General features: G+C 40.7%; 1 protein-coding gene across 2 annotated transcripts in view; it reads left to right on the top strand.

Annotated features, from left to right (window-relative positions):
* Nucleotides 1-21,815, top strand: part of MAP3K12 (mitogen-activated protein kinase kinase kinase 12) — a 100,625-nt gene that overhangs the window by 60,919 nt on the left and 17,891 nt on the right. Inside the window, exons 1-5 of one of the 2 annotated variants that reach the window (XM_075199206.1) lie at nt 2,514-2,878; nt 7,456-7,934; nt 10,108-10,291; nt 11,458-11,649; nt 14,661-14,819. In XM_075199206.1, the coding sequence (XP_075055307.1) occupies nt 7,520-7,934; nt 10,108-10,291; nt 11,458-11,649; nt 14,661-14,819 (950 nt within the window). In that variant the 5' untranslated portion in view covers nt 2,514-2,878; nt 7,456-7,519. Of the gene's footprint in view, nt 1-2,513; nt 2,879-7,455; nt 7,935-10,107; nt 10,292-11,457; nt 11,650-14,660; nt 14,820-21,815 lie in introns of those variants that run through there. The other variant, XM_075199205.1, reaches the window with a different exon arrangement.

The raw sequence follows: 21,815 nt of genomic DNA, 5'->3' as shown, positions 1-21,815 counted from the left end.
TACAGAGACAGGTGTGCAGTGTAGATAAGGACACAGAAATCTAATGTACAGTGGGACAGATGGACACAGTCAGGTAGCACTGAGACTAACGTACACATACACTGTATAGACATCTCAGACACTGGTATACAGAATATACATTCCAGAGGCACAATATACAGAGTATAGATATCACAGGAGTAAAGTCTAGTAGCCAAGTATAAGACAGGGAACTGGATAGACATCACAGACACTGGTATACAGAATATGCATTCCAGAGTCACAATATACAGAGTATAGATAGCATAGGAGTAAAGTCTAGTAGCTAAATGTATAATGGTGTATATGACAGGAGACTGGATAGACAGCACATTTACCGTCTTGTATATTAGAGACAGTGCATTGGACAGCGGCACAATTATAGTGCTATATAGGAGAGACAGCGCACTGGACAGTCAGTAGAGTTACTGTAGTGTATAGGAGAGACAGCGTACTGGACAGTCAGTAGAGTTACTGTAGTGTATAGGAGAGACAGCTCACTGAACAGTCAGTAGAGTTACTGTAGTGTATAGGAGAGACAGCTCACTGGACAGTCAGTAAAGTTACTGTGGTGTATAGGAGAGACAGCTCACTGGACAGTCAGTAAAGTTACTGTGGTGTATAGGAGAGGCAGCACACTAGACAGTCAGTAGAGTTACTGTAGTGTATAGGAGAGACAGCTCACTGGACAGTCAGTAAAGTTACTGTGGTGTATAGGAGAGGCAGCACACTAGACAGTCAGTAGAGTTACTGTAGTGTATAGGAGAGACAGCATACTAGACAGTCAGTAGAGTTACTGTAGTGTATAGGAGAGACAGCTCACTGGACAGTCAGTAGAGTTACTGTAGTGTATAGGAGAGACAGCTCACTGGACAGTCAGTAGAGTTACTGTAGTGTATAGGAGAGACAGCTCACTGGACAGTCAGTAAAGTTACTGTGGTGTATAGGAGAGGCAGCACACTAGACAGCCAGTAGAGCTACTGTAGTGTATAGGAGAGACAGCACACTGGACAGTCAGTAGAGTTACTGTAGTGTATAGGAGAGACAGCATACTAGACAGTCAGAAGAGCTACTGTAGTGTATAGGAGAGACAGCACACTGGACAGCCAGTAGAGTTACTGTAGTGTATAGGAGAGACAGCACACTAGACAGCCAGTAGAGCTACTGTAGTGTATAGGAGAGACAGCACACTAGACAGCCAGTAGAGCTACTGTAGTGTATAGGAGAGACAGCACACTAGACAGCCAGTAGAGCTACTGTAGTGTATAGGAGAGACAGCACACTAGACAGCCAGTAGAGCTACTGTAGTGTATAGGAGAGACAGCACACTAGACAGCCAGTAGAGCTACTGTAGTGTATAGGAGAGACAGCACACTAGACAGCCAGTAGAGCTACTGTAGTGTATAGGAGAGACAGCACACTAGACAGCCAGTAGAGCTACTGTAGTGTATAGGAGAGACAGCACACTGGACAGTCAGTAAAGTTACTGTGGTGTATAGGAGAGACAGCTCACTGGACAGTCAGTAGACCTACTGTAGTGTCTAGGAGAGGCAGCACACTAGACAGCCAGTAGACCTACTGTAGTGTATAGGAGAGACAGCACACTAGACAGCCAGTAGAGCTACTGTAGTGTATAGGAGAGACAGCACACTGGACAGTCAGTAGAGCTACTGTAGTGTATAGGAGAGACAGCACACTGGACAGTCAGTAGAGTTACTGTAGTGTATAGGAGAGACAGCACACTGGACAGTCAGTAGAGTTACTGTAGTGTATAGGAGAGACAGCATACTAGACAGTCAGAAGAGCTACTGTAGTGTATAGGAGAGACAGCACACTGGACAGTCAGTAGAGCTACTGTAGTGTATAGGAGAGACAGCACACTGGACAGTCAGTAGAGTTACTGTAGTGTATAGGAGAGACAGCACACTGGACAGTCAGTAGAGTTACTGTAGTGTATAGGAGAGACAGCACACTGGACAGCTAGTACAATTACTGTAGTGTATAGAAGAGATAGCTCACTGGACAGCTAGTACAATTACTGAGGTGTATAGGAGAGACAGCACACTGGACAACTAATACAATTACTGTAGTGTATAGGAGAGACAGCACACTGGACAGACGGCATATTTACTGTGCTATATATTAGAGACAGTAAACTGGACAGAAGGTAGAGTTACTGCGGTGTATAGGAGAGACAGTGCACTGGAGAGACACCACACCGAACAATCAACACAGCACAGAGTAGATAGATTTATGCAAAATGTATGGGTTAAGGAATATTGAGCAAACAGCTTAAAAACCAATGTACAGAACAAAGGGACAGAAATATACAGATTAAGGAGTTCATGTATATAGAGTAATGAAAGCCTTTCTAACCTAAAATAACAGGTTGGTAACAGATATAAAAATCTAAAGTTTTATAGAAGGACGGTTGGTGGGGATATATAACACAGTATATGGAATACAGATTAATACACATAACACGTATTTAAACAGGTATAAACAGCACAACTAGGGGAGAGGCAGTGGGACAACACATGGGGAAATAAGAGAATTGGAATACAGAGCAAAGTATATACTGTAGGTTAGTGGAGCTACATGTAGACAGACAGCACACAGCTGATGTAGTGATACAGGACACCGCAGAGCAGAGACACAGACAGCGCAGAGAAGGATCAGGTCTGTGCATCTGGACTGCCCGTTTGGCACAGAAGCGTCTTGTAAACGGATTACAGCTGGTGGTTGGGGTGGGCAGTGTGTGTGACCGCTGGTGGGTGCAGGAGGGATGAAGCAACCTCTGCACAGGGGATAAGAGACGCCGACCGGAGAGGATCCTGTGTACACACAACTGGATTATTAGGTACTGGCACAGGATAAACATGTGCCTATGTTGGTGATAGAGGTCAGTGCTAATGCAATGAGTGACTAATGGAGGCTGTGTAGCTCACACTGTGTGTGTGGTTATTTTCTACAATAGTGTAAGTCATTTACTTTGCATATTGCATCATATTTCTACAGATTGTTTATACAGCTAATAGCACGCTGTACGCTTTATTTGTAGTGACGTCAATTATGCATTGTTTATGTTTAATAATATGTGTATAACGCAGTTTAACAGGGATTTTTTTATGTACATTAATCACTATTATATTCACATACAAGAAGACATAAATATATTTGTATACGATACGTTGTGAAACGTATACAATGAGCAGTTTCATTTGTATATGTGGAGAAAGCAGAGTAAATATGTTATGATTAAGCAACATGTTAGTGTGTGTGTATGTATATGTGTGTGTGTGTGTGTGTCAAGCAGTCCACGTGACGAGATATACATATATATATATATATATATATATATATATATATATATATATATATATATATATGTGTGTGTGTGTGTGAGGCATTGTATGAGATGCTGTATGTGTTTATGTAGCCATTTAGGTACAAAACCTGCGAGTGTATGGAATGTCCAGTATGCTATATATTTGATGTTGGAAACGGCACTGTATATAACTCCCTTATATAATGTATTTCGTGTATATGATGCAGTGTATGGTGTATGTAGTGTGGGTTTGACATTATTCATATTGTGTATAATTTACACATTGTATATGTATGTAGTGTAAGGTGTGTTAATGCTGCCTTATTTGGTGTGGAGACTGAACACATTGCATTGTATGTGTTGCAGACTGTTTGTGTATAATAGACAGTATACAATACATGTGCAGTTGGCATGTAGTGGAGGCAGAATTACCTATACATATTTTTGTGTATACATAGCTATGTATCTATTGCATAGTTGCATTTGCTGTTGTGGATATACGTCTTAAGCCTTGTGTTTGAGATTATCTATATGTTTACATCTCATTGTAAATAAAAAAGTAAAACATATACATATTAAAGGTATAGAATTTATTAGATGCCATTTGCAACACGTTGTGCAGCGTTTGTGGTGGCGATGATGATTGCCTATATAGTCTATATACTAGATTTGTATATCTGTGTTCACGAAGAAAACATAAACACAACATAGAAATTAGCGCCGCTTAGTAAATCTCGACAGCTGCTGGAGAATGTTTAATGTATCAGTGTTTACTTCTCGGGTGATGTAATTATCTTTTTTTAAACCTCTTGCTTTTTGCATGTGTGCAGTTCCGTTGTCGTTATCTGATCGTCTTGCAGACGTCCAATACCAGTGTGCCGGGTATTTAATGTGTAATAATGCCCCCTCCTGCTCCAGCTGTCTGGGATGGTATAATGGCGTATAATTCCGGTGTTTCTGTATGTGAATGGATGCTCCCAGCGAGTGGGAAGTAGCAGGTGCTAGGCGTACTGTGTACACTACTCTACACATGTGCCTGTGTGTATATTTTCCTGGAGAGGCTGCCTGTGGATTTGCACATGGCTGCTGACACAGATTTCAATGCTTTCCTATGCTGTCTATCTATGAATCTGACAGATTTAGCTTTTGTGTATTTCTTGTTACTGATGCTTCAAGCTATATATATTTTAGATAATTATTAACCATTTGGAAATAGAGGGACCTGCGAGTCCTCCTTTGTAGGTCTGTCCTGCGCCCCATACAGGCTGCGCGTTCCCTGTCTGGAGTAATGAATATTTCAGCACCAAGGACAGCGGGAATCTGTCCCGGGACCACACACATATTTTTCTCATCCCTCTATTTAGCAGAGCTCCTCTACCAACTGATGCGGGGTTAGCTGTCTATGTCTTGTCCAATGTACATTGCATTGCATTGCATTTCAGCACCCTGGACAGCAAACCACTCCTGCACTGCACCGCCTTATCTGTAACCGTGTCCTGACTCTGACCCCATTTACTGTAGGCTTTCCTTTAGTGAAGGTTTAACGTAAGCTTAATTGCACTAAGAGTTACTGGTATGAGAATTAAGGGGATTAGACATTTATCACTCTTTAGTGCATGTAGCTGCAGTCAGAAGCCTTTGCCAGCATGTGTGATGTTAGCATTTATTTTGATTTCCTGAAGATTACTTTGTACACTGAGATGCGATTACTTGTGAGAATTTAGGCTTTGGAATGATAACTATAAACGAGTCAGTGGAATACATGTAAAGTATTATACATTTATTATAATAGTACAATAGCTAATATTATTACAACATGCAAGTAGCAGTTGTACTGTAATAATCTATTGTAATTATATTGTTAGGATTAAAAATAAACGACATAATCAGTTACAATGTGACAACTGTGACAACAGTCTTCATTAGAATGATCGTTAGAACTGCTGTAATAAATAACATAATTTCTACTGTAATTAGGATAATGTGATCTATGATTGATATATACAATATATTTAGCACTGATTGCATTGTCTTATCTATGTAGATTCATTTTAGGTTCTGTCTCTCAGCTTTTTTTTGACTGTCCCAGTTCTTCTCCTAACAATAGCCTACAGTATCTCTTTCTCATGATCTATCAAACCTTGGTCTCCTTATTTATTTTTTCTGCCCTAATCAACAAATCTCTATGTAATTGAACCACCCATAATCTTTTTGCCTCATTTGGCTTGATGAGATTCCAACTTGTTAATGATGTTTGTTGAAAGGAGGTGAGCCAGAGATTAGGCACTAAACTGCCATAAAGTGAGATATTCTGGTGATGCTGCAAACATATTTTTGCACGCTTACAAACATAATGAGTTCTTTATTTTCTCAAACTGGTCCTTTAAACAAAAATAAAAATTTCAAGATATCAAGGATGTAGGTATTTTTGTCAAATAGTATGTTTACCGCATTGATTAAATCACATTAAATTTCTGAAGCAATTCATTAATCCCCTGAATTCATTCCCCTAATCTGCTTCACGGGAGGCAGATATCTAGTACAAAAGTATTGTCATGAATGCATTTGTTGAAATTGGCTATTTTATTACAATTTGTCTACAATGTTAAAATGATCCAAATCATCAGCACAGTGTTAGTCGCTATAGGTTATTTATGGACGACGAAATATGTAGAGCCACAATGCTTCTATATGTGCACCAGGGCTTATATTTGGCTACCAAGAACATTGCAAGGTGCATGCTCATTTTACTAGCTGTGGAAACACCCCCATAATAACATTATGTACCTGGTTTAGGTAGATAAAGCAAAAATGTGCACCCTTTTTTCCTTTGAAACTTTCAGTTTTTCTTGATTTAGCCGCATTGTTGGCTTTAATTAACCATGTGAGAGAGGTGACATCAAGGCTCTTCCCACTGAAGTGTGAATGAGAGGTGCAAAGTGTATCCCATTATACTATAGGGATGAGACATGTTCTGCAGCTCCTCAGTGCAGATAATTCATGGCCTTTTGCGCAGGGGAGGAGCTTAGCTATCATCCCGCAAAGCAGTGCTAAAATAAAGCTGTTCAGTATTTGTGTGCTACCAGCAAAAGTAGCCAGTACTTTACAAGCATGCAATTAAAAATTGCATTTGCGCCCCTTGTATCGCAACTTGGTTGATTGGAGTTGTTCGTAGCTCTAAATGAGACCCGTTATGTGACAGCTTTTAAAGACAACAAGATTGCATATTGAGTCAAAGAATCATGTTAAGATTAGAAGTGTATGTTCCCAGCCTTAAACATCCCCTCCAGTCCTCCTTCTGAGGATCGACAATAATGCTCAGAGAATGTCAGCTGGCCGTTCCCCCAGAAGTTGCTGTGTTGCCACCCACAGTAAATTGGTAAAATAAATCTCTCTTCATCTTCCTGGAGTCAGAAGTTTGTTGTCAAAGTTCCAAGAGATCAGACTGTCCACAATCACAGGGATGGGGAGAGAACTGACAGCCCACCAGTCTAAACAGAAAGTGCAACCATTCAATCTTCCTTCAAGAGCAGAAACAGTGACATAGGTCTGTTCTTGTAGCAGAACACTTATAACAAGTTGGACGTTAATTGGCGTTAGGCCCTATTAAATACTTAAACTTGCATTTGCTTAGAGGTAAGTTTCTTAACTGTGGTAATTCCACAGATGGGATATCCACCTCCCACTTGTCTAGGCCTATTTTTATCATGCAATTTAATTTAGTATTCAGCAGAATCTGTTGTAATAGGATTCAGTATTCTCCAAATCTTAAAATATTGATTTGGTGCATCTCTAGTTAAGATGCCTGTTTATTTATATCAAGTATTGACTGCCCTGTCCATGGTATTTACAGCCAGCACCCTAACTCAGCTCTTAAGATATTTCCATCTTGTTTTAACAATATGTTTGGCTACCCAGTCCCTTTCGCAAACTCCATGTAAATATGGTCACACCATTAATAAAGCACAAAAACAACCGTGTGACACATTTGCACTAGAGACACTCTGCTAAATAAGTCTGGTTTGTTTTCTTTCTTTTACTAAACCTGTTTATTTTTTATTGTGATTTTTTACAAATTAATAATGTTAATTGTTCTGTTTTCTCTACAGGGTTAAAATAAAGAATCAAACAAAGTTATCTTACCTGAGTTCCATATTTTTCTCATGAACTATAATGGCATGTCTACATGACACCCGTACGCCTTCACCCTCCTTCGCCAGCCTGCTATCAGATGGACCAATTCGACGTCTGGACTCTGAAACCCCGCCTGGCTGCACCCCAGAACAAGAACTGACCCCCACACAATGTGTACTGCGTGATATGGTGAGAACAGAAGTCACACTTCCCCATGAGGACTCCTCATCTCCTCTGACGTACAGTGTGCCCCAAGATCCTCAAGAGCCTGAAGACAGAGGTGGTGGGGGTGCAGCTGGAGGTCCCGGAGAGGACAGGCCATGTAGAGCTCTTGGAGAGGGGCGCATGCAGTGTCAGGCTGGTGTTGGCTTCTTGGGTGGACTTTTTGGCTGCCTGAGGCCAGTCTGGGCCATGATTGGAAAAACCTATTCAACTGAACACAAGCAGCATGAAGGTGGGTGAAAATATGTTTAGTTTGGAATTAATCCATAGGCAAACCGAGGGGGGGGGTTCCTAGTGCCAGGAAACCCCCCTCCAAGCCTGGGGCACCTTATAATTGAGGTGGCTGGACCTTGCTCCCGCTTCAAACAGCTCTGCTTGAAAATGGAGAGCTGTGTGCACCTAACAGTAGTGCAGGCAGCATTGCCCATGTATATTATGGGGATAGGAAGAGTTGGAAAGCAGCCAAGTACTGTCTAAAATTATAACCACGCCCCCATGCATGCTGGTCACGCCCACTAGCGTCGTGGTGTGGAAACCCCCCTCTACAAATCCTGCTTTTGCCCCTGGAACCCTAATATAAAGGGTAGGGGAGGAATAAAAACATGTCAAGTACCTGTAGATGAAAAGCATCATAGAAAGGACAAATAAGAGCTGCCTGTAAGCTTAGGGTAAACATTGAGAATAATCGTGTGAAGGGGAAACCAGCAAACAGAGAAAATAAACAGGAATTTGAGAAAAGTTACAAATGAAATAGACAGAACAGTTCAAGATTAATTGGAGTTTAGCCTTGGCTTGTCAGACTCCTAAAATCAGTTTATGTTCTCATTGGTTCTGCATAAAAATTCTTCAAGAAACAATTGAAGAGAGTCATGTATAAGTAAGCAAGAGGATGCAAAACAATGTTCATTGGACATTAGCACACTTATATTATTAGTATTATAAGTACATACTGCAGTCAATAGAGGTTCTTTATAAAAGTACAAAATGCATCTCTACAGCACGCATGCTCTGATTTGGTGCAAATACATCCATTTAAACAATATATGAATCTGCATATAAGGATGGCCTTGTCTGCAGGGGTGCAACGTTTTCTTGAAGGAGGGATGTGTGGGTTGGGGTGTACCAAGCTAAATACAGGTTGGGCGCACTCAGGAATGAGCTTGAGATATTTAAATGACATGCACACAAATACCGATATCATAAAAACATCCAAACACATATGTATTAAAGACTGTCCCGACGTCCCCTCATTTTCATGATTAATTTAAGACACAAATGATGCTCAAACAAGTTCTTTAATATTAAAAAAAAAGTGTAAGTGAATTAGGGTGTGGCCATAAAGTGTAAGTAAGCTGGATTTTAAATTCCAGTTTCACACTTTCTATTATGCACATTTACTTGCCCATTTCAAAGTGCATCTGCAATCCTGCAAAAGTGGCTGCATTCCTATTTCATCATCATTTATTTATATATATATATAGCGCCACTTATTCCGCAGCGCTGTACAGAGAAATCATTCACATCAGTCCCTGCCCCATTGGAGCTTACAGTCTAAATTTCCTAACACACACAGACAGACAGACATACATAGAAAGAGACTTTGGTCAATTTGATAGCAGCCAATTAACCTACTAGTATGTTTTTGGAGTGTGGGAGGAAACCCACGCAAACACGGGGAGAACATACAAACTCCACACAGATAAGTCCATGGTCAGGAATTGAACTCATGACCCCAGCGCTGTGGGGCAGAAGTGCTAACCATTAAGCCACCGTGCTGTCCCAAGCAGTTTCCAGAATCAGACATATTTTCAATGTAGAGGTCCTTACATGTGCTGGCAGTAAGTCCTCAAATGTCCCCCAGTTTGTGTGATGAGACAAAAACCAGTCATTGACATGTGTACAGTCCACTAGCCCAGCCTCATGCAGCCACAATGGGTTTTGATGTGCTTTTCCACTTTATTAAGCATATGTGCCATTGCATCCTTGTTTTTTTACACTTACAGCAAAACAAGTTTGACTGGGGAAAACATGTAAATTGTGAGGAGTTCCCTCTTTTATTACAAAATTTTCTAATAGCAGTTTGTTTGATTTTCCACTTCAATCAAATTAAAAGCTGCAAAAGGGAGTTGATTTTCTAACTATCTTAATCTGATTTTGATTTAATGTGATGTAAAGTGGATGTAAAGTGCATGAATAGATCTATGATTTCATGGATCCAGCAATCATCAGTTCAGCTGAAAGTTCAACTGAGTTTATAGTGGGCTGGCTGAACAGTTCAGTGAACTGACATCCTGGAGATTTGCTAATTGCTAAGAAAAGTCAGTTGTCAAATACAAACTATGCATTCACATTACACAGCTGTATATATTATTTGTGCACTCACAAATCTGTTTTTCAATGTGAAGACTCCTGGGAAGTCCCATTTGAGGAGATCCAGGACCTGCAGTGGGTGGGCAGTGGTGCCCAAGGAGCAGTCTTTCTGGGGAAGTTTCATGGTGAAGAAGTGGCAGTGAAGAAAGTCCGAGAAATAAAGGAGACAGACATCAAGCATCTTCGGAAACTGAAGCATCCCAATATCATCACCTTCAAGTGAGCAACATCAATTTCCCATACTGCAATTCAAAGCTGCAGCTACACTATTACACTATGGCAAAATTGAGCTTCTCCTAGAGTACACGTCCCAATCTGGGCAAGAATAGGCATATAATAAAGATATTACTCCAACAATAATTATTATGCTACTTGTGATTCTATATGATATCTGGTTGTATACCACTGATGAATAGACTTTTGTCTTTTACGATATTATATTGCTATCGTTTGAGGCTAAGGGCTAGATTTGCTAAAATGCGGGTTTAGAAAAGTGGAGATGTTGCCTATAGCAACCAATCAGATTCTAGCTGTCATTTTGTAGAATGCACTAAATAAATGATAACTAGAATCTGATTGGTTGCTATAGGCAACATCTCTACTTTTCCAAACCCGCAGATTAGTAAATCTAGCCTTTAAAACTGTACCTGTACTGCCACCTGTAATAGTAAGTATTTTCTCCTTTTTACTAGCAAAGTGCAAAAAATGCAGTAACCCATAGCAGCCAATCAAACAGTTGCTCTCATTATCTATCTAACACTGTATCAATTGACCCAAATATCTGATTGGTTGCTATGGGTTACTGCTCATTTGTGTTTTTACGCTTTGTTAGTAAACAACACAGAATAACTTTGGCTATATTAAGCAGATGGAAGTTTACAGAAGGTGAAGACAAAATCAAAAGAGGAACTGAAATAGGTGTTTGGATGTTTGTGTAGTAGACATTTGTGTTATGAAGGGAATACTTGAAGCTGGATATAGGATGGGATTATGATGGGGTGAGGAACTGTAGTGACTGGGTGGGTTCTGTTAATGGTCCTTGATAAGGAAGATTAATTAAATGATAGGCATGGAGAGCAAATTTGGTCATTAAAAATTCTGTATTCATAATAAATGTCATATTGCCTTCCATTCAGCAAATACCCTAATAGAAATAGAAGGAACCAGCAGAGTGACTCATCACATCAACATTATTTCTACAGTGACTCCTGTCTTATATATAACTTTCAGCTAAAGTTGTAATAATTATTCATTACCCATTAAATGTGTAGTACATTACATAAGCAGCCGTTTACACCAATACTCAAATGGGATTTTTGCACCTGTATACTTCTGCCATTCCATAAAGGGTTAATGATCTTCTTCTTATGCATTGTGTATTGTAGGGGTGTGTGCACACAGGCTCCTTGTTATTGTATCCTTATGGAGTTCTGTGCCCAAGGGCAGCTGTATGAAGTTCTACGTGCGGGGAGGAAGGTCACCCCCTCCTTACTAGTGGACTGGTCCATGGGTATAGCAGGCGGAATGAACTATCTGCACCTCCACAAAATTATCCATCGAGATCTCAAGTCACCTAAGTAAGTGCCTAATGCAATGTGAGAGATGGAATATTCTGTACTAGATAGATATCAATAGTATAATGTTTTATCCTCTTCAAAAGATAATCTGATTTTGGCTATATATTAGTTTTTTTGTGGTCCTTATGCATAAGTATAGCGTTTTGGACTAATCAGAATAATGCTAATGAGGGGTTAGGGTTAACACAGTTTAAAAACTTCATATGACATTATAACATTATCATTGATCATCGCTATAGAACAACTACATGAAGATTTTAAAGGTTTCATTCACAAGACACTGTATTAAAAATGTCTTCTTCCAATGTTGCCAAAACTTTCTCTCTCCATGTAAGCGACCTTCCTGTATCATAATTCCCTTCCCTACTACAGCACTATACCACATGCTGTGCAGCATCACCATTCAATATCCAACAATCAGATATTAATCCTGATGTTGAATAAGGTTGATATTCATGATGAAAATGATGAAAGTATATTTTGGGTAATACATATTTTCTAAGTTACAAATAGAAACCATTCTGTGGAGAACCAGACTTAAATGTGGGTGTGCCACGTTGTACCATATGGTGCATATATAGGTGCACCCCACCATCCCACATCTTAGTAATGTTGAGCAGGTTATTTGGGAAGACTGATATAGGATTTTTGACCTGCAACTCTAATGCACACTTAAAAGTATTTCTTATTATCACATTTGCAGCTCATTTAAACTTTTTCATTTCTTCTTCACTCATGACCATAAGGGGACACCAGACCTGCTTATTTTTTTTTTAAATTGCAGTAATGTGCTTCCCCTATTAAATGCACCATCAGTGCGCAAAAGACATCCAATTGAATATGGTGATGAAAATCAGGACACCTACAGATATGCTCAGCTTCCTTGGAGGTCTAGTTCTGCATATGGAAACCTTGTTTATACATATGTGTTTAAAACAACGAGTGCATTCTGGCTATCCTGTTCATCCCGCGATCCAGTCAATCAACATAATCAGTGTGCAACTCCATAAGGCGGGGACAGTCATGGGGGAATAGGCTGAAATCATAAAGTTATAGCGTCCTATCTTGTATTAGTAAATGACCCCCAATGTCTTTGGTCCTGGTATCTAGGTCACTTTGTGTGCACAGTGTAACACATTTTGCTGTAGAATACTTTCAAAATGATTGATCTGACGGAGGTGGGCAAGGCCTGTTTTTTTTTTGGTACCTATGGACAGACAGATGAATTGGGATATAATAATAAATTACTTTTGCCATTAGCAAAAACACATCTTAAAGGAACCAGGATTATGTTTTAAACATTAAGCACTGCAGCCTCTGTAAACAATATCTCTTTCTAGAGAACCCATGTATTTCAGTATTGCTACAACCAAACATTGGTTTGTCACAAAATGTGGGTGATTCCACAACCGAGGGTCCTGCCACAGGCTATGTGTTTTGACCCATTGGGCCCATAGCGGTTGGCACTGGCTTACCTGAATCCTAGAATCTAATGGATGTCTGATCTTCACCAGGAATCTATGAAAGAAGGTGATGGACTTTTGAAACACCCAGAGGCCACAGCTCCTAGGTTTGCCCCCCAGACAGATGTTGTAGCAGAAAAAACAAGGGTACCAGGGACATGACACAAAGAAAGTGGAGACGGGCTAGAAGTCAAGATGGAAGCTCAGATTTAAAGTCCAAAATCAAGCTGGAGATCATGGTCGCAGACAGACAGGGATGAATAGGAAACATGACATGCTAGTAATAGATATTCAGACAAGCAGTATTGAATACCGCACTACAGCGGTGCTCTGAACCACCGTTTAAACCTGGTGCTAGCTGACAGACCCCGGCACAAACCCACATTAAATAATAAGGAAGCAGAGGTGTGGGCACACTCCTAAGGCAGTATGCCCGTCGTCACATGGGGAGCACCACCAAGTGCAGTATTTTTATGTACATGTGTAACACATTCGTACACAGCATATGTAATATGTTTAATTTGGCCAATAAATAGAGTTTAGTCTATCAACTACATATGAACAATGAAATACAGCTTTCCTTTACATTAATGGGCACTGTTTTGCAAAGCTTAAAGAGGATCTGTCACCTGTGGAGAGACTCCATGGCTTGGTAGCCTGTCTAACATGCTAAACAGCTAGTCTAGCATGTTAATAGCAGCCTCGCTGACCATCCCTGCTTCATATCTGTGCTATAGACTAATGAGATAAGCTGGCAGTGGTAGAAATAGGTGAGGGGGAGGGGGGACTCAAAAATGCTGGTCCATCTGCGGAGGCCGACACAAGATCAGTGATGCTCCAATTGGGAATATAGTTTGATGATGATATTCCCCTGGACTCTGGCATGGTACAGGGGGTTGGCAGAGAAGGGACAGAGCACTGCTTGGTAAATGATTAATATACAGAACACGCTTCTTATCGGTGCCACTCACAGGCAAACAGAGTGTGGGGCGGAATTTTTTTCCACAGGCTTTGAATAACCTGTAATTAACAAAGGAGGACCGGTCACAGGTTGTAGTAGTGGAACAGTACAGTACAGCACCATATAGTAGCTTTGAGATTATTATCACTTAAGTATATTTTAATATGTTTGCACTCCATACCTACTGTTTCCCAGATCTAGTTATGGAATCAGATCCAGTTGGGACAGCAGCCTAACTTTGCTATATGCAATAAATACCTATATTATTTGACTTTATTCTGCTGTATAAAATACACTTTGTAAAATCTTTCTCTATTTTCTACAAATCCGTTATAGTGCTAGAATACTACACACCTGGCTGTACTGAATATATTATATGGCGCATATTGATTTGTGTAATAGTATTGTCTTTATATATGATGGGTATGAAGTATGTGCTACATCATCATTATCTCATTTCTATGTCTGTGAAAATGTCTTGGCAACATATATATATATATATAACTGATACCTGTCCCCACTATGCAAATAACTGATTTTTGTTTGAGTACCGCTTGTCTCATCTTTACTCTTTTTGTTACTCACAGTATGCTCATCACATATGATGACTTGGTGAAAATATCAGATTTTGGTACTTCCAAAGAGTTGAGTGACAAGAGCACTAAAATGTCCTTTGCGGGTACAGTGGCCTGGATGGCGCCAGAGGTCATACGCAATGAGCCTGTCTCTGAGAAGGTGGACATCTGGTGAGTGGACACACAGTGTATCATGATTAACCCATATTGTAATGGAATACGTACATCCGTGGTAATTATCTGTAGATTACATTTTCTCAGGCATACTAGTTCTAATGAAAAGGGCTTTTTATAAAATTTGCATATATTAGTTATAGTATGTATGAGGTGCTTTTATTAATACCTTTCTCATGTGCTAATAAGCAGACTGTAACTACATGGCTCAGCCTAAACGGTGTTCTTAATATATTTAGTAATATTCTACTAAGTATCCCTAAAGTCTGAAAAGTTACTAAATACAACAATGTTGTTAGACTGTTATTCATTTTTTGAATGGATTCTGAAATATTACTTGGATCTAAAAGGAACCAATGAGAAGCTGCGTAGGAACTCACAACATGTTGCAGTTAATCCTTTACAATTTCCAAAATAGAAAGCGGTAAAATGAAAAATTATACTGTGTGTGACATCTAGGGGCAGATATACCAAAGCTTTTGGTGTTGCTCATAGCAACCAATAAGATCTAGCTGTCATGTTCTAGAATGCACTAGATCGTTTACTCACAGTGCACATCCATGCGGACAAACACATGATATCCACTTTGAAAAGGCAGTTACCATAGAAATCATTGATCCCTATAACAAATATATGAAAACTGCATTTTCCTTTTACACTTAGATGATATTTCGTATATATTTACAAATTTATTTTTGGTGTGCTCCTGTTTGACCTGCAGTGCAACAATTGACAGTACTAGCATTATATGGTGGTCCCTACTTGTACACTCACCAAGGGGGACCATAAGAGATACATTTTACTGTATATTACACCATGTGCAGGTACTGAATCCTCTTTATTAATATATCCTGGATTTGATAGCTGCTGCAGGTGGTGAAAAATTGATAACATGAAAACATATCCTGATACAAGAGGTGTAGTCCAACCACACTCTCCCCCCATAGCCCCCTGGGACAAACATGGATATGTGAATATGAATATTTGTGGAAAAAGTTGAAAGGGCCAGTCAGTACAAAGGAATCCAGTATGAGAAGGCATCTTGTAACATTCCCATACATATATATGTAACAGTTTCCATACTATGACAGAACTAAGGATGTGTATTGTATATACCAGTGATAGCTAACCTGTGACACTCCAGGTGTTGTGAAACTACAAGCCCCAGCATGCTTTACCAGTAGATAACTAGCTGATAGCTGGCAAAGCATGCTGGGGCTTGTGGTTTCACAACACCTGGAGTGTCACAGGTTAGCTATCACTGGTATATAACATATTGTATAGTAACTATGTGCAGGCTATTGGACCACATTAGCTTGTAGGCTCTGGTTTGCTCCAAAACATTCAATTTCAGATTTCATTTTTTTTTCTGTTACGTGATTAAAAATCTATATGATTATTTTCTGTAATTGTTGTCACTTTCCCTCTGAGCATCACATGTGACAGGCTCACTGGTATGTGTTAACCTGATTACATAGCTGGATTATTGTATCTTTCAGCTGTGTGGCTCTGTCAGTGTAGTGACATTTCAGGCAGTATATCCTACACACTGGGAGCCCTGCTTAACCATTAGATGTCAGGTTCTTCATAGGCAGCAGTCGTAGAAAACCTCTCCTCAGGGAAAAGTAACATGTCAGACACCTGGCAAGTCGCCCAGTCAGATGGTCCAGGGAGCCCAAGACACCGTGTTTCCACTTACTTATATTAGTCATTTTTTCCACTAAGTGCGGCGGAGCAGGAAACTGCAGAAGGGAGGACGGAGCATTTGGTAAATACCCAAATGCATCTTGGACAAAAAAACTTTTGTGTCATTTAACCCAATTAGTTCAGTATATGATGAACTGCTCACATGTTATTAGCTAAAAACTATTCAAAATGAGTTCTCTTTGTTATTTAAGGTAATGAGAGGGCTGAATAACTCCAATTATACAAAATATAGTTAATAAATTCCTCCCATCATAAATCATAATTATACAACCTGTCACCAGGGGTGCAACTAGCAACAACTTGGCTCCATTTAAATATTTTGAGTGCCTCTTCTTCCCAGTACATCACCCTCTTCCATGCCCCCCAAAAATTGACTTTAGTCACCTTATTGTACCTCCGCTCCCACACACAGACATGCACATTTCTTATTAGAACAAAACAGAGAATACTAACCTGAGCCATAGCCTAACATTATCCTTAAGTTCTTAGTCCATTAAGTCCTTAATCCAAACCTACAGCGAGCTGTGACCCCAGACACAACGTTAGCCAAAACCGTAATCCAAGCCTATGGGGCCTATATACTAATGGCCTCATTTCCACCCCGTTAATTATCGCAATGATAAGGGATGATACAAAATTATGGTGGGACAGGACATCCCGGTGTCAAAGGCCGCTGAGAGGTCGAGGAGAATCAGGAGGGAGTAGTGGCCCATGGCTTTAGCCGAGAGGAGATCGTTCGTAACTTGAGCCAGGGCAGTTTCAGTGGAATGGAGGGGACGGAAGCCTGATTGGAGAGGGTCAAGGAGGGAGTGTTCAGAGAGGTAGGTGGAGAGACGGTTGCAGACAAGTCTCTCGAGACTTTTGGTAAATAAACATGTTACTTTAATGCCTAAACCATGCGGAACAAGCCATTTCTCCGTGCCATAAGGCAATATGCCTCTATGACTCAAGCCCTAAAACTATTCTGAGCCACCGCAAAGCTCTGTTCTTGCCTACTCAGAGCAGAGAATCCTCACCCAGCGTCATTTGTACAAGTGCAAATAGTGTATTTTATTTACTTTTACTGTTATCTTGAGAAAATGTGATTCAATCTACTTTTGGGAAACAGTTGCATGTTACACTTTTTGAATAAAATAGTTTCACTAATTTTATTGTATTTATGTCTTAAACAGCCCCTGTAAATATTTATTTCTACTGATTTAAAGAGAGACCCAGATCTTGTATTTGCTCCTCTATTTTACTAGTCCTGGGCTGCAAGTACTGATGTAGGTGGGACAGTTCCAATTTGAGGGGACTGTCCTGCCACTCCGTGGATCAGGACTTTAGTCCTGATTTCAGGACAGTTGGGAGAAATGTAACGCTGATGGGTGCCCCTTCAATGTGGCGTTTACTGGCAGCAGCAGCACATGGCAGGTATTTTTAGAAAAGGGAAGGGGGCTGGGATAGCCCAACTCTTTGGAAGGGCTGGGCACACTCCTGGAGGATGTGGCATGTCCCTACATGATATTGCATGCCCCAGTGTTGCATGACCATGCCCCTTGTGTGCACTAACATTGTTTTGAGATAAGTTAGGAGATATGTGTAAAGCTTGTTCGAAAGTCGGGTCAGTGTGTGTAGTGACACGATGGTCGAAAGTTTGCCCAAATGGACGATTGTCGCCTCATTTGGTTGGTCGTACCGTTCAATTTTTTCCGATCAATCACCTATCGATCACGTAGTGTGTATGCACTCATGCCGACGATCTCCATAGAGTTTACAGAGTCAAGCTCTTTTCAGCCCATGTTGGCACTGAATGTCAGAGTGAATAAATGTAGCGAGTGCTGTAGAAGGAATAATTCATTTGTTCGTTCTGAGACAAAATATTTTGTTTCAGAGTCACAGAAGCTAACGAAATTCGTTAGGACATGTGGATAGCTATAATAAGGCAGTTTTAGTCAGTGTGACAATGTGACAGTAGTGAATGAATGAATATTGTGCTGTCGTTCTCCGGACTAGAGGACCAGACAAAGGACCAGATGAAGAGCACAGATCTGAAGGTAAATCGTGTCAGTGTATATGGATGAATCGTCAGACGGATCGGACCTTCAGTCGTAGGTACAATCGTTTGAGATAGCACGTCGGTCTGAACAATTCTTCAGTGTGTACCCAGCGTTACTCCATATGTGGAATGTTAGGCTTCCAGCTAAACTTTCCCAAATTTACAACACTCATATTTTGCTGCTGTGAACATTTGATGATCTGAATGGGTAATAAACAAGGTAAACACAGATATGTAGGAGTTGAAGATTGAATACAATTAGTTGCTCAGACTCCAGTCAAGCAGACTTAACAATAGCTTGTTTTCCTGCACCAGGCTGAAAAATTTTCACCAGCAAAGGAAAAGGCCTCTGCAGAAAATGTCAATCCAGTAGGGGAATACAGGCTTATATTGTATACACATACACGTTTTGGTGTATATGTTCACATACATCATAGATTCACCCATGCACACTTCACATATAGGGCATGATTTAGAATTGGATATAAGTCCAACCTCAGGCCGCCAAAATCTGCTTTTGAGTTCCGTGTAAGAGGTAGAGCAGAGGTGTGCAAATCATGTACATTAGCGTGTGCACATGTAAGTGTAGCACGCCCCCTGGAGATGTGGCATATTTAGACATTAAGGGGTATATTTACTAAACTGCGGGTTTGAAAAAGTGGAGATGTTGCCTATAGCAACCAATCAGATTCTAGTTATCATTTATTTAGTACATTCTACAAAATGACAGCTAGAATCTGATTGGTTGCTATAGGCAACATCTCCACTTTTTCAAACCCACAGTTTAGTAAATATACCCCTCAGAGTAAGTGACATCTCCACAGCACATGTCTTTACCAATAAAGAAAAAGAATAAATACATTCTTTGCAAAAAAAAATAAAGGCAGGCCTGGACTGATTACCACTAAACCATGAGGACAACAAGGACAACAGGCACGGGTCCTCTTGTAAAAGGCATAGGCAAACCGAGGGGGGGAGGGGTTTCCTAGTGCCTGGAAACCCCCTCCAAGCCTGGGGCACTGTATAATTGAGGTGTCTGGACCCTGCTCCCGCTTCATACGGCTCTGCTTGACCTAACAGTAGTGCATGCAGCATTGCCCATGTATATTATGGGGATAGGAAGAGTTGTAAAGCAGCCAAGCACTGTCTAATATTATAGCTACGCCCCCATGCATGCTAGTCACGCCCACTGGTGGCGTGGTGTGGAACCCTCGCTCTACAAATCCTGCGTTTGCCCCTGAAAGGGGCAACCAGCACCAGTCTGGGCCAGGCTGGGCTGGTCACATGATACCAGCCTCGGCCTGGTCAGCACAGGGCAGAATTGCCTAGGGAGATTGGGCTAGAAATAAAGATGTATCTTGAGATCCGCCTGTATCTGCATACATGCATACGTGTGTACAAGTTACATCAGATTTTATAAAACGCAAGTTGCGCTCAAATTGTGTTTACAGATGAATCAGGCCCTATGTTTTTGTCAATTTTACTTACCTTAAATGGTGGTAGCCTGCACCCTAAATTCTCATCCACAGCTGTGACCCATTTGTCAGCTCTCTGCCATGTAAATGTATATTAGATTTATTTATATAGCTAATTATAAAACGTGTCACAGTTGTAACTACTGTCTTTCTTCCTTCCTTTATTTCCTCAGCGATGACCCCTCCCCATCTCTCCATCCCTGTCTCACGTCCCTTCTTTGTCTTTGTTCTGGCTCTCCAGTCAGCAGCTCCCAGTAATCTATGAAAGGAGGGTCATTATCACTGTTATGTGGGGGCAAACAGTGTTACTATGGAGATGGGTGTGGGATTAGTGTCCATCTGTTATTGTGTGTGACCCCTCCAGAGAGGGCAGCCTCGCAGTATATCTGGGCCCTGCTGGCACACAGGCACACATACTTGCACGCACACACTTAGCTCTCATTTGCACTAAATAAGCTTCCCAAGGACATGTGCAGATGGGAGCTCATCTCCTGTCGGCTCCTTCTAATCAAGACCCAGATGAGTCATTATATCAGGAGCTGTAAATAAACCTACAGAAAATTAATCACTAATGTTTGTGATTTGGCATTATTCCTGCTGACAGCAAAATGATTTATCTCCTCAGGTTTACAAAATGACACTTAATGAGTGTGTGGCAGCATATTGCCAGCGCTTTGCTAGTTGAGTAATCAGTTATATTAAACAAAAGAACTACACATACATAATAGTGTCTTAACACAACTTACAGTGTACACACTCTCATCTCCACACTATGGACGCTGCCAGTATGTATGCAGAACCAGCCTGTTCACTACTAGACCACCCCACTACGAACTAGTGGCATTATTGAGGCATGAGGCACATCGGGTCTTGTGCCTCAGTGATGTCACTTGCTTCTAGTGAAGGCTGCAGTGATATGAATATTCATTCAACACAGAAAACAGCTCTATGTCATTTATAAAGTATATTCAATGTATTCTAGTTTTTATCATTTCACTCCAGAAAAGGAACTTTCTTCTCCTAAGCCTGTGCAGTTTCTGCCCCTCCTTAAAACGCTGCCATCTTGATCCACAAACCCATACGCCTTGTATGTGTGAGCCCACTTGCGCAGATTGAGGTGTACAGCAGGACCAAAGCTTTGTAGATGGCCTCCTCTGGGTCTAGGGAATAGGTACATTTATATTTCAGAAAATTAGATTTGTGGGATAGGGTTTGATGAAAATGGACTGTACAACACTTAGGCAGAGACATGTAAACACAATAATGACATAAAACTGTGATCACCTTCATTTGTATGGGCAGCACGGTGGCTAAGTGGTTAGCACGTCTGACTTAATGCACTTGGGTCATGAGTTCAATTCCTGACCATGTCCTTATCTGTGCGGAGTTTGTGTGTTCTCCCCGTGTTTGCGTGGGTTTCCTCCGGGTGCTCCGGTTTCCTCCCACACTCCAAAAACATACTAGTAGGTTAATTGGCTGCTGTCAAATTGACCCTAGTGTGTCTGTGTGTGTGTTAGGGAATTTAGACTGTAAGCTCCAACGGGGCAGGCACTGATGTGAGTGAGTTCTCTGTACAGCGCTGTGGAATTAGTGGTGCTATATAAATAAATGGTGATGATGATGATTTGTTTCTGTATAGACTTATATTCCTTGTCTAAACATGATTATTTTACTTTATTTTTGTGTGCTTTGTACATGTTGATGCTTTAAAGCAGGGTTGGCAACCTTTTTCTATCAGAGTGCCGGCTAAAATCTAGTCAAGCCCAGGTGTGC

This window comes from Mixophyes fleayi, chromosome 2, assembly GCF_038048845.1.
Source record: "Mixophyes fleayi isolate aMixFle1 chromosome 2, aMixFle1.hap1, whole genome shotgun sequence".
Lineage (NCBI taxonomy): Eukaryota > Metazoa > Chordata > Amphibia > Anura > Limnodynastidae > Mixophyes > Mixophyes fleayi.
The sequence above is the reverse complement of the archived record's forward strand: the minus strand, read 5'-3'. Positions and strand labels throughout refer to the sequence as shown.